The sequence below is a fragment of the Cavia porcellus genome, unplaced genomic scaffold, assembly GCF_034190915.1.
Source record: "Cavia porcellus strain 051 isolate PalLab524CR breed Dunkin Hartley unplaced genomic scaffold, mCavPor4.1 scaffold_12, whole genome shotgun sequence".
NCBI lineage: Eukaryota > Metazoa > Chordata > Mammalia > Rodentia > Caviidae > Cavia > Cavia porcellus.
In genome coordinates this window covers 33103182-33116701 of record NW_026947495.1, presented here as the reverse complement: position 1 = coordinate 33116701, position 13520 = coordinate 33103182, and the positions used below count along the sequence as shown (strand labels likewise).

The 13520-nt window shown below is 32.5% G+C and overlaps 1 protein-coding gene across 2 annotated transcripts in view; it reads right to left on the bottom strand.

The window, feature by feature from the left end:
* The window catches only part of Kynu (kynureninase), a 110051-nt gene that overhangs the window by 72628 nt on the left and 23903 nt on the right, over positions 1-13520 (bottom strand). For both annotated transcript variants that reach the window (XM_063259029.1, XM_003478712.4), the window contains exons 5-7: positions 4212-4273; positions 2813-2884; positions 1548-1622 (exon numbers count right to left, since the gene is read on the bottom strand). In XM_063259029.1, the coding sequence (XP_063115099.1) occupies positions 1548-1622; positions 2813-2884; positions 4212-4273 (209 nt within the window). The remainder of the gene's footprint in view (positions 1-1547; positions 1623-2812; positions 2885-4211; positions 4274-13520) is intronic.

Genomic DNA, 13520 nt, shown 5'->3' with positions numbered 1-13520 from the left:
AAACTTCATAATACACTTCTACATTGTCCTTCAGTTTATCTTTAAATTGTAATTCTTGTTATTTGCTAGTCGCTCTGATCCATGCTCTATATTCCTTGTGGTTTGTCTGTGCGTGGAGCGTGGAGAGCTGTGACTGTGTGTATGTGTGTATTAAAAATGTCTGGAATTTGTTTACAAAATAAGAACAGGGTTGATATTGAAATGCTAAGTCAAAAATATACTTTAAATACTTAATGAGAAAAATTTAACATATAAAGAGCATAAATTATGAGCACTTTGCTAAGTAAAATTAAATATTTAGCAATTTGAAATTTTTATTCATAAAATAATTTAATACAGTTGCCTTGAACAATTAAAACTAAAGGGTAAGTATAGTACTGTATAAACTGAAAGTAATTTATTTCTTCAGGGTCAGTATTAAGAAAGGGTAGAGGCTTCATGTTGACTTGTTTTGGGCTAGCAGTGCTGAACACTGATCCCAATATTGTGATTAACTCTTGGGACATTAAAATTCTGGTTACTTATATAAGATTCAAACCTCTAATTGTTACTCGCCATATTCAGTTATACTAGAAATCAATAATTTGTACAAGACATGTGTAGTAAGTATCCTCTCACAAGTGTGAAAATATTTCATTTTGCTGATTTCCTGCATATTGGCAAATAGACGTGCATAGACCATGTGAATAGACCAGACGTGACTTTTTTCAAATAATTTCTGAGTGGGAGAAAATAATTATTGGAACATTGGCTTAATACCTTGGGATCTTTTTATGTGAAACCTGAAATTTATTCTGTGTGATTCTCTTGACAAATTATGCAAAGTATGATGTTTATATGTCAAAATCTGTACAACTTAGCATCACATCTCTATTAAAGAACATAATATTTTTAATATTTTAGATTTTCAACACGATCAGATTGTGTGTATATGTATATATATATATATATATATATATATATATATAGTTAGTTAGTTAGTTAGTTGTTCAAGTGTAAAGGAGTCCCAGACAGACAAAGTAACTTATCTAAAGTCATATATCCATACAGTGGAGGGTACAATGTTCCTCTCTCTATATTACTCAGGCTGTAAAGTCCAAATTTTCCACACTACACCTAATCCCTTTTTCCTTCTAAGCACAAAGGAACTCATCTGATACATAGATTATAAAGATTAAGACCAATGATAGTCATTTAATTTCATCAACTATCATTGATCTTTAACTTGATTTTAGTGATGTCCATTGACAATGATGTGTAGATATCCAATGTTTTACTCTCTTCACATCTTCTTGAAGACTATGGCAGATTTCAGTGATATAATTAGAAAAATAGTTCGCTTTCTGTATGGCTACCCCTTTGAAAAATGAAAACATACACACTTTGGAACTATTTTCTTTTTTAAACAGCATGATCTAATAGTAACAGAAATATTTTTTATACTTTCTTGAAAGTTCCATTAAAGTAATGAAGAACTTTTGAGGAAATGGAAGAAAAAAATCAATACTTAATAGAAGCATGATGAATATTATGTCTCTGTCACATACCTCTCTTGGCTTAATCATCCGCATACTTTTCTCAACATCAAGCCCATGAAGTTGAAGCTGTGACTCAATAGCATACTGGAAAAGAAGGGTAATTTATTTATTAAATTGAGCTGAATGCACAGAAGTGCACTGAAATAACAACTCTGAAAGCAATAAAGTATCAATAAAAATATGCTATTATATTAAAGCCAAGGTCAACACTAAAAGTAACTGAAGCATATATGAAAGAAAAACTACTTAAGACTTAAACAGGAATCTGATCATTTTTTAAAATAGTATAAATTAAAGACGAGTGGAAATGTAGAAGTCATTTAGACTTTAAAAGTTACAAGAGATTTTTATTCTAAAACTCTACTATTCAAAACCTGAATTTGAAAATGACTAGTGAGTAGCATGGACTTGTTAAGCTTCAAATGGATATAAAAGTTGTTTATCCTAGAAAAAGTAAGCTAGTGAAGTGAAAGTACATTGAACAGTCTGCCTGAGAGTATGTTATACATTGGAATAAGCAATCACAAGGATCCAATTTTTCAAAAATATTGGGGGTTTTGCTCCTTTTTAGTAAGACAATGGCTATTAGTTTCAACAACATAATTTTTACATGCCATAGATTTACAAGATGTGGACTAGAATAGTTAACATAAATATAAAAACCAAGTTTTTCTAACACTAAAGTCAAAGTATGTAATGGACTTGTGAATATGTGTGTGTGTGTGTGTGTGTGTGTGTGTCCAGAACAAATGAATTTCTTATCAACTGAATTTCTGGTATGATAGCACTCTTTTTGATAATAAGTAATATTTAAAGCTTCAATAAATATAACTTTTGACAATAAAGTGTCAATAATGATGCTAGCAGGCTATGAAAACAAAGAACAAAAAAAAGCTTTTATTTAAATTTTACATAGCTAAAAGTTTAAGCACTGGAGTTTGTATTGATTTGATTTCATGAAATAAAACAGCAACAAGAATTAATAAAACTTTTATAACCATAGTTGATTTAAAGCAGCAGTTTACTCAATGTCTTTTAAAAGACTAATAAATCAGTGTTCCTATTCAATTCTTTCCTCCCTTAACACGTTTTAGTTGAACAACAGGAATAAATCTACAATCTATAAAAACTTCTTAAATCAAAAGCATTTTACAGATGTTTCTATAGTAAAGTTACTTTCAGAAAAACTAATGAATACATATTCAAGTTGGCAAATGATACCTCCCTCTAAGAAGAGAAGAATGAACATAAATATAACCTGAGGGAATCCTTACATGATCAGAAGAGAAGGCTTTGGCTTCTATAAGAATTTTGTACCGTTTTGGTGTAGGCTTAAAAAACGATAACTGCAAAGAAATGGATTTATTGAGAAAGCATTAACATAGAATTTTACTTTATTTTTATAATCTCAAACATTTTAAAGGTATTAACTAAACATCTAAGATATCTGTTGGGGGTACTTTTTCAATCACAGTTGTTTAGGGTGAAGTACACAAAGGGAAAAGATATTGGCTCACTATGTTGATCAATAGAAAAGCAAACACAGGGGAATCTACCTCAGATAGAACAACTTCTCACACTTTACTTAAATGTTAATTAAAAATTTACCATCCAAAGGAGGTAATGATAATTTCTCTGCTATGAAACTGAAATATCTTGTTCTGTGTATGTCTTATTTACAATGACATACCATGTACTACTAATTTGGTTTCTATTACATAATTTCCCACAGTTTATTTTATGGTATTTATTTCAGTTCTAACTGAAAGGATAGCAGTATGAAACATTTGTCCTTAGATGCACCAGTGAGAAGTAGCCCATTTGTTCAATGAGGCTCTTTCATTTCTCCGGTTTCTGGTGAAATAGAGAATAACAATGGCGATGATCACTATTAATTAGCTGCCAATTATGGGCCAGGATATTATTGCAACTTTTACTTACTATCACATTTACTCTCCTATAGACCTATGAGGTACATATTCTTGTCCTTGCTTTTACAAAGGAAATGATTAAAACTTAGAGATGCTAAATATGTTCTCTAATGTCAATAGACATTAATTCACTTATCTGAGGATGTCTAAAAGCATAGAAATGTTTTCATCACACAATTAAAACAGAAGATCTAAATTTTTCAGGGCCAAGCAATTACTATAGCCACTATATCCCAAATTGAGAATGCATTTCACTTTAAGGTATAATTATTTATTTCATGTTTCAGATCCAGTAAGTACTTTAACTATTTAACTCCTAACATCTCTTTCCTCCAATTTAGTCTATTTCATATGCTTCAAATATATTTAAAAATTAATACACAATGGCACACTGATCAATGACCCTACTCTGCTGAAGGCCAGCATATTGGAAGGTCAGTGCTAAATGGCAAATGTGCAGCCTTATATTGTATACTTGCAAACAGTTTGCCTTTTCACCCTTTAACACTGTATTTTCTTGTGTTTTGAACTATTCTGAAACCTGCAAGATCAACTATCTCTGTTTACAAAGAAATCATTATATCACAGTTCAACATTCCAACATTTTCTGGTAAAAATGAAAATAACTTCATATCTTATTTTTTAAATAAGTAAAACCTCAGATGCTCATGAATTAAAGATGGAAAAGCATCAGATTTTATAAATGAGTGTATTCTAAACACTACTGGGAAAGCAAACTTACCAGTAGGAGATGTAAGTTAACAGTCAAAGCATTCATTAAGGCTATTTCTTTCTCGCTGGCTCCTGTAAAATAATCATATCATATTTTATGATTTTACTTAACGTACTTGGAAAAACAAGGCATGGAAGCTTCATTCAGTTGTTCTTAATGGTTTCAGAGATAAGGTCACACTTGATGTGTCATCATAAAGAAAGAAGTTTCCCCACTTGACTCATTTTATCAAATGGTAACTAGACTTACATGCCCACAGCCTGCTAAAAACGGGCTTTTTGAGGTTATAAATAACAAAACAAAATAATGAAGTCTTTCCTTCTGCCTGTAAACTAAAAATGATTTGCCCTATTTTCAACTAGTTTGCAAACTACCCAATGAGTTTATTTTTTGCAGTAAGTGTATTTTCAAAAGGAATCTGAAGATACAAAGGCCGATCATTTTCAAAGTTGCTTATTTCTAACATCATAATTTAAATGCATTATATTTTAAATACAAGATAGCTACTTTGCCAAACATATTTTGCTATTATTACCATGAGGTAAAATAGTTAATCAGACAAAAGGACTGTAAAGCAAAATAACCTAAGTAACTCCAAGGTTTATTTATACACACTGAGTAAAAGATAATAAAAATATGATTTGTTCAGTAAGAAAATATTCAAAATTAAGACACTTACTACATAATAATATTATGACATAACTTTTATAAGTAAAGGTTTTGGCCTATTAGTAAAGGATGAATCTAGAGAATACATTCGTTGCTTAGGAACTCAGGGCACCGTTTTAAATTTATGCTGTATCTTAAAGGCGATTGAACCTAAGTAATCTTCACTAATACAGAAATGGATCTATGTACCTTAATGTTTGTAAAGTTGTACCAGATATTAGAAAACATGTATAATACAAAGCCTGTATTTTGTATCTGAAAAGATACTTCTTATAGCATTCCATTTTAAAATAATGGACAGTAAATAGAAGAATATGTCTAACAGTTCCCAAAAATAAATTCATTTAAGAGGAAGTCCATGAAAATGAATGTTTAAATTAAGACAATTAAAATTTACAATAGTCATATAAAGCAGTACCAATGCTTCATTTATTCAATGAAAATTTCTTTCATTTGTTACATGGACTTCACCACTTGATATAATGGTGAACAAGTGATAAATGTCAAAAGATGTGTTCCGGGCCATTGTAAAATGACTAACATCTGAAGTCAAGGGAAAGGAAATCTCAATCTATATTTGAACCATTAAATAAAACCCTTCTAGACATATTAGATAGATGTAATAAGCTCATGTTGTGTGTGGTGGTATACCCTTCTATGCTGTATAGTATATACTGTATTTGCTCCCTGCTAGTGATTTACACACATCTTTTCTCAACAACTAAGTACCAAATGTTAGCAGGAGGAGTGGAAGGAGGAAAGGAAGTAAACCAGTATGACAAAGAGGGGAGACATGAGATAGAGAGACAGAGAGGAGAATTAGTAGAAAAGGAAGTATTTGAAAAAAATATAACGAGAACAAAACATAGTAGTTATCACAAAATGAAATCAGAGAAATAGTAGAGGTAGGAAATAATAGATTAAGGTCTTTCTATAGAAACTTAGGCATTCTATTTTGCTTTGCTGTTATATTCTAATTAAAAGTATGTATTTCTGGGAAATTCTGGTCCTCTGAGAAATACAGTACTATTTTAGATAACTCCTTATTTTTCTGGAGATTTCATGGGAAAATGACAGACTTACATGTATGTTCACCCACAGGTGCACTGATCTAAATTAACTCAGGCTTACACATGACCCTACCTGGTCATTAAAGTTTGAAAACATCAACAGAAGTGTTTATTGCAAATATTACCTAAACACAGCAAAGAGTCAGGCATTCTTAACATCAAAGAACTGACAATTTAACTGGTTTTCAGTTTATTTTCAAAAGAAAATTTGCATAATTAACTTATTTCTTTGGGTTTATGTTGTAGTTCTAGCATTGTTCTTCTAATTATTTCAATATTATTCACATTCCATAAGAAATCCTCCCACTTTATAAACAGAAATTCTTTCAACTTTTTTGTTGTTGTTATTCCTTTTCTTATTTCTAAGGGACCTTCTTTGAATTAATATAAAAACTAGACCTCTAAATCTGTAGGGAATAAAGACTTAAAAACATCTAGAAAGCTTAACCAGAATTTAAAGGATCTTTAGATGGTGTAATCTGTGGCTCTTGGTCAAATCATATTTGTGTGGTACTTATTTGTTTACTAAACATTACAGTTTGCTTTTTCAGGAGATGAAGCTTAGGTAAATGTGAGCACTGTCTTTCCATCTCTAAATCTGACAAGCTAACAATGTTCGAGCCATTGTTATAGGCCAACACTTCCAAACTCATGGTTTGGATTATCTCAGTCTTCACAACAACTTTCTACTGATTTTCTTTGTGTATTCGTGATGAAATGGACATCAAAAGACATGAACTAACTTACTCAAAATATGGCAGGAAAAATAATAATAATTTTTGCTTGCATTTATGTTTGGATACATTATTTGCAATATACTCATTTGAAAGTACATATAGGAGGCTGAGGCTTATAACCATAGTCTCTATTTGTCTTTCTCATTAGAATAAAATTACAAATCTTTCACAACACAAAGTTGACAATGGCCACAAGATGCTTACCACAATTCTATAAAGAGGGTCATTTGGGGTCTCCTAACTGCCACAGCATGTTCTGCAAAACTTATTAAGCAGATGCAAATATTATTGTGGCTTTGGTTATTAGGTCTGTAATTAGGCTAAGTGCAAGAGTTTTGCTTCTGTTTTTCAAATAGCAAATTTCTGTGGCCTCTAGAGGTGGCTGATGTATGGTAGAGGACCTCTGACTATTAGAATAGAGCTGCCAGAGATTATTGCTTCTTCAAGGCCAACCACAAATTCCATAAACCAAATTTATGTTTCTATTACAACATTTTTATAAGCTCAAATGCATGTATCTAGCCTTTTGCAATTTTTATGTATCTAGGGAGAAGGAGGCATAATAATAATACTAATAATATTCTTCAGCAATTTTATTTCTAGTATCTTGATAATATGACATTAATTATATGAGAAAGTTATTCCATGTTTTGCAGAATTGTTGGCTCTATATAAATGCTTCATTAATAGTTTTTTTTTTTTTTCACATCTAAAATTGAAACTTTCTGTCTGTATACATTGTCTTTTCCTTTTTGGATCCATTCCATCAATTTGTACACATAATAATTTTTATTATCCTCCCTTGTCACTTCATTTTAAGAAATTTTATGGTAATATAAAGCTGTGACTTTTAAAAACCGAGAAGATTTGATCTTGACCCAAATTATACACATTTCTATTCATGACACATGTATATAAGCATAGAAGGTAGGGAGAAGTAAATTTGATCTTCATTGTACTTGAATGTAGATATGATACAATTACTATAATTATTTCATGATTTAAACTGTGTCTACTTTCAAAGTTTTATGTTTCTATGTTACCATTTCAAAGAGAATAATACAAAATAATGATGTGGCAAGGGATGTAGCTCAGTGGAAGAGAACCGGTCTAACAAGGAGAGCTCAGGGGTGGAGTGCTTGTCTAAGCAGTAAGGAGGCCTGGATTTCGTCCATAGCACCAAAAACAGACAAACAAACAAACAATTAATGAAACAACAATAACAGCAAAACAAAAAGAAAATACAAACCAGATGAGAAGCAATCAAAAGTTATTAAACATTTTTTTAGTTCAATATCAATCCATTTATTTCTATTAATCATGACCAAAAGGGAACCTGCATGTAATTAAAAATAAATAAATGAGCCAGTATTAAATAAAAATTACAGGAAGCCACTATTTTGGATAAAGTTGATACCAGACCTCAGCATCCCTAAAAATCAAAAAAATAGAGTTGTTTAGCTGAGGTTCTAGGTCACTAAGTTGAAATGTAAGTGCTTACGTGACCTGAGAAATCATAATTAGAGACATAATCACATTTCCACCCAAAATCCAGTTTTAATTCCACTGAAAAAAAATAACCTAAAGTAACCAGATGTGAACCAGTCTATTTGTTCCCAGTTTGAAAGGAAATATCTTTGAAGTAAACAACCTATTTTATCTTGCTTATTTCTGCTTTCTTTAGCTCTTTCTAGATCTATAATCCCAACCTTTTCTGCTTAACTCACTGGAACACTTATTCCATTTTATGGAAGCATTATTCAATTTTAGAATAAAGAATAATGCTAATTAAGGTCTTTATTATATGTTCTTTAACACACACATACATGCACACATACACAATACTGTCTGAATTTTTTTTGGTCAGAGCAACCAGTGAACTGATATATAAATCTGATTTAAAGACCATTTAGCTAAAACATAGTTTTCCAAGTAAAGAAAGTTGAGAGACTATAATTATTGAAGTATTAAATGAGTGCCACAGGAACAATGGTAGATGCCTATAATCCTTACTTCTCAAGAAACTGAGGCAGGGGTCTTCTTGGGCAATGTGTCAAAATGCAATATGAAAATAAAAATTTTACAAGGGCTGTGATTGTAGCTCAGTGGCAGTGTTTGCCTAGCAGACACAAAGTCCTGGATTCCCATGTGCTGCCAAGAAAAGAAAGAAAAAAAAAAGAAAGAAAAGAAAAGAAAAGAAAGAAAAAAAGAGCAAGCCAGCCAGCCAGCCAAGCTCTGTGTGTGTGTGTGTGTGTGTGTGTGTGTGTGTGTCTGTTGTGTATGTGTTTGAGTGTGTGTATCTGAGGCTTTTAAAATATTGCTTATACTTCACTTTTGAAGACATGGACAATTGATAGTCTGTAGGTCAACAAAATTTGGTCTGATAAACCAGGAATTGTAGAAAAAAATCTATGTACTTAACAAAATAATTATTAAACTAAAGATCACTTTTGTTCACTGAAAGTATTTCTAAGGAAAGCTGAGCATGCATTTGCTACATAAGTTTTGAGGCTTTAAGATGTTATATATGTTATATTGAGTTTCAAGTCTACAAAACAGACTTTGTCCATTTCAAGAAACAATTTCCTTCTACATCTCTTACTATATTTTGGGACCAAATGTTGCTTAAGTTAATACCACATTCAAAGACAAAGATAAACAAAACAATACAGTTCATTCCAAGTGTGGTGTTTGTTTCCAATTCCTGATATGGAGCTCCTACAACCCACAGATTTTTTCTTGTATCTAACAAACCTATAGGATAACACCAAGTTTATGTTACCCTAGTGGCTAGGCTGAAGATTAGTGATATCTTGGGATGTGACTGCTCACTAGAAAGACACAATAACACAGTTGGAAATTTCAGCCTTACCTACCATTCTGGGGTGGGAGCAGGGCTGGAATTTGAGCTCTGTAAAAAGTCAAAAAATGAGATGCAGAGAACTTCTGAGCTGCAGAACAGATTTAAGTGCCAAGGGGTGGCCTGCTCAAAGAGGACATGGAAGTGCCTTGCTCATCACCCCTTCCCACATAACCTTGACTTCTGCAAGCCTTCCATTAGCCATTACTGAGCCGTATCCTTTATACTAAAGTGTTAGCAACAGGTTTCCTTGCATTCTGTGAGCTGCTATAGCAAATTATCAAACCAAAAGTGACAGTACCAGAAAGCCCTCAACATACAGATGGTCATTCAAAAGTATGGATAGGTCTGAGTACCTTTGGCAGTTTAGAGGAACTGACCCCTAACCATAGATGGTGAATGATTCGGAGCCATTAGTGTCAGAAATGAATTTTGGAACATTCATTTCTGGTATTTAGAAATGGTTGCTGGTTTTCAAAAATATTCCATTGTATATATTATATGACTTTTATGAATTTTGAAAGGCAAGGAAAAACACCTAGAGGTAAGGTTAATATATTTTCTTTCAGTATTAAGAAAGTAAGTCCTTTTCCTGTTCTCAACAACTAAATATTTATAGACCTTTCTGCTTTTTCCTTTGTACTTGGTAACAACGAGAGGCAGCTGTTTTGAAATTTCTGTGATCTCTATGTCACATACATATATTTATTGGGCAGGAAAAAACTTGCACATTTAATAAGTTCCAATAGAGCTATAAACTTTTAAATGGTCAAAGGAAATCTTTCTTCAGGGCTTATCGGCTTCATAAATAAATCTCACTAAGCAATATTATCTTATTTTTCTGGCCTGTGTATAAACATCCTAACTCCTGTTTAGAGAATGATAAATATTAAACAAAACTAACAAGTTCAGAGTGCAGTTTATGTTCTAAAAGAAACCTAAAGCATGAAAAAAATTCTAGATATCCTAGGTCAAATTAATCTATTATTCTATTGAGGCTTTTTTTTTTGTTTACATGTTGCATATTTGAATGAATAAAGTCAGTTTTCAAAAAATGAAAAAAAATGATGATTTTTATGAAAAAAAAAAAAAAAAAACTAATACACTTTTAAGTGCAATCCAGGATTTTTCAAGTGGAAGTTTCTCAGATGGTATACTCAGGTAATTCTGTTGTCTCGGTTAAGTGCTCTGAGAAGCAACCAGGATGGTAAAAAGGGTTTCAATTGACAATAGTCTTCCACGTATATACATAAATGTGCTGCAGTCATTGGGTGGTCCTTTCTCTCCCACCAGGAGAGGAGGCTCCCCCTAACCTAGTGTTTTACATCTTGACTCTTGTATTTCTTTTTTCTTTACTGTTTCCCCTCTAGAGTTTCAAGAGCTGTGTTGAACACAGAAATATTATGGATGTGTTGTGGCTTTCCACATTCGTACACTGATGTCCACTCCCCAAGTAAGTATATTTGGAGATAGCACCTATAAATTGATAATTATGACAAAATGACTTCATAACAGTGAGGCCTTTACCTGATATGACTTGTTTTTACCTAAAATGAGGAAGGGAAATTAGAGATCATTTTTTCCCTTTCCATGTACAGAAGAAAGCACAGGAGAGGACATAGTGAGAAGATGGCTATGTATAAACCTCAAAGATAGCCCTCTCCAGAAACTGATTGGACAGTACCTTGGCTGGACATGTCTAGCCTCCTCACCTGTGAGAAAATAAACATTTCTTACTTGAAGATCTGCAGTCTATGGATCATCATTGTTTTCCTGAACTGACTAAAACAGTGTGTACATCCTCACCCATTTGTATCCTTTGTGCTGATATTAACCTCTGTTCTCACCCTGGAGTCTGGTATAGAACTCATCAGGCAGCAGAGTATGGCAAAAGGATCTAGCATTTTACCTGCCTTTTATACCTGCCTTTTATACAAACTTTTCACACTGTTCTTTTATTTTTATCTTTTCCCTCACTTTTAGAGTTGTTTAATTTGGGTAATTTCTAAAGTTTAAAGAATCAGAAAAGGAAGGCAGGTGACTTTTTATTTTTTGCTATTAAGTGATTATGATTTAGTTTACGTTTTATTTATTTATTTACTTTTTGATAAACGTAATTACCACTTTCTGGCCTGCAGTTCAATTCACATTATTTCATGAGTGTTGCTTCTCTGGCCTTCTATGTTATTCTTTGAGAGTTTATAAATTTTAAACTCCTTTAAGATGGAGATTATGAAAAAAATGATTAAATATATCCTGTCCTTTACTAATTGGAAATATTTTTCTTGTAGTATGGGTAATGATTAAATTTTAAAACATTTTTCTTCATTATACATGTCTGTTAATCTTGTTTCTTTCTGTCTTCTTTCATTAAGAATCTCAAGAAGAAGAGCATACCAAATTGTTCTTATCTACTACTTCATCCACAGTGCCTGCATAAGTCCTTGCACTATGCAGAGGTGCAAAATTTGTCTTTTCAATAAAGTAGATATTCCCCAAGTTTTTGGTGTATCGCCATAATTCTTTCTGCATTCAAGTTCTACTTTCCTCTTTGTATTCCCATTTTTCCTCCAGGTTGATTTGTTCCTCTAGTTACTGGCCAGGATGGAAATGTGGTGAAGCAGTAAAGAGATACTGGCTTATAAATGAGGCATGAAAAAGTATTTTTAAAGTTGGAATTTCCTTAAAATATTCCCAAATAACATCTCTCCAATTGCTGAAGCATTATGAATTTCTAAGTCAGTGTTCTAAATCTCACATAATATTCCAAATAATTCTTGACTAATATTCCAAGAATTTCCTGGTATGGTGGTTCTCTGTAAACTGAGTCAAATGGATTTCAGGTTCCAACTCAGCGTGGGCAGCCAGTCTCAAAATAAATTTTTTTTAAAAAAAGTTAAATCCTTAGTCTCACATAAGAAAGAAGAAAAAGAAAAGAATGCAAAAGAGAACAGAAAATAGAAAAGATTTCAGGCAGTGGTGAGTATTTACCCAATGAATTAAGCAACTGCTTTCCAAAATACAACAATTTATCATCTTAATTTACTATCTAAAACTATCTTTATATACTGTTATGTAATAGTATTCATAATACATTTAAAATATATTACAGCACCCAAGCAGTATCAATTATGCTATTTTCAACACCATTCAACTATAGTTAAATATATCAACGTAAGTTAAATTCAAATGAATGAAGATTGGTGCTTGCAATGCTTTAGATCTAGAACATCCTCCTAAAGCCACATGTGTTCAGATGTAGGGCTTTAGACAGGTGGTTGGGTCAAAAGGACATTGTAATCATCAGTGGATAAATGCATTTATGAATCTATAGCTGTCAGTAGGTAGGGGCTGGTCAGAAGAAATAGATCACTAGAAGTGTGAACCTGAACGGTGTATCCCCCTCTCCAGACCCTCTTTTCTCTCTTTCGGCTTCCTGATCACACTTCTTGCCACACTTCTTGCCAAGCCCTTTCTGCCTTGGATCAAAAAAACTGTGAACTCAATACTCTAACAAAAATGAGCCAAAATAATCCCCTCTTACTTTGAGTTGTGTCATATGTTTTGTGCCAGTGATGAGAAAGTAATTAAAACATTTTTTGGTACCAGAGAAGTGAAGTTGCTGCCATGACTAATACCTAACCTTGCTATTTGGAAACCATTAAGATAAGCTTGTGGAGAAAAATTGGCAAGGTTTGGAAATACCTAGAAAAGCACTAGAATGTTATAAGCCAAACTTGACTACAATTTCTGATCAGAGTACAGTAGAGCAGAATGCTGACAGATGTGCACTCAGAAAAATTCGAGGGAAATGTGGGAGAATTTCAGCCCAGAACAAATACAACATTGGCAGTTGCACTCAAAGCCACATGTGTTATGGCCTGGCAAAAAATTGTCTAAATTTCTTCCATACCTTGAGACTTCTCAGAATAAAATTCAGGGCAGTAGACTAAATAATCTGATGATGAGAATTTCAAGTGAT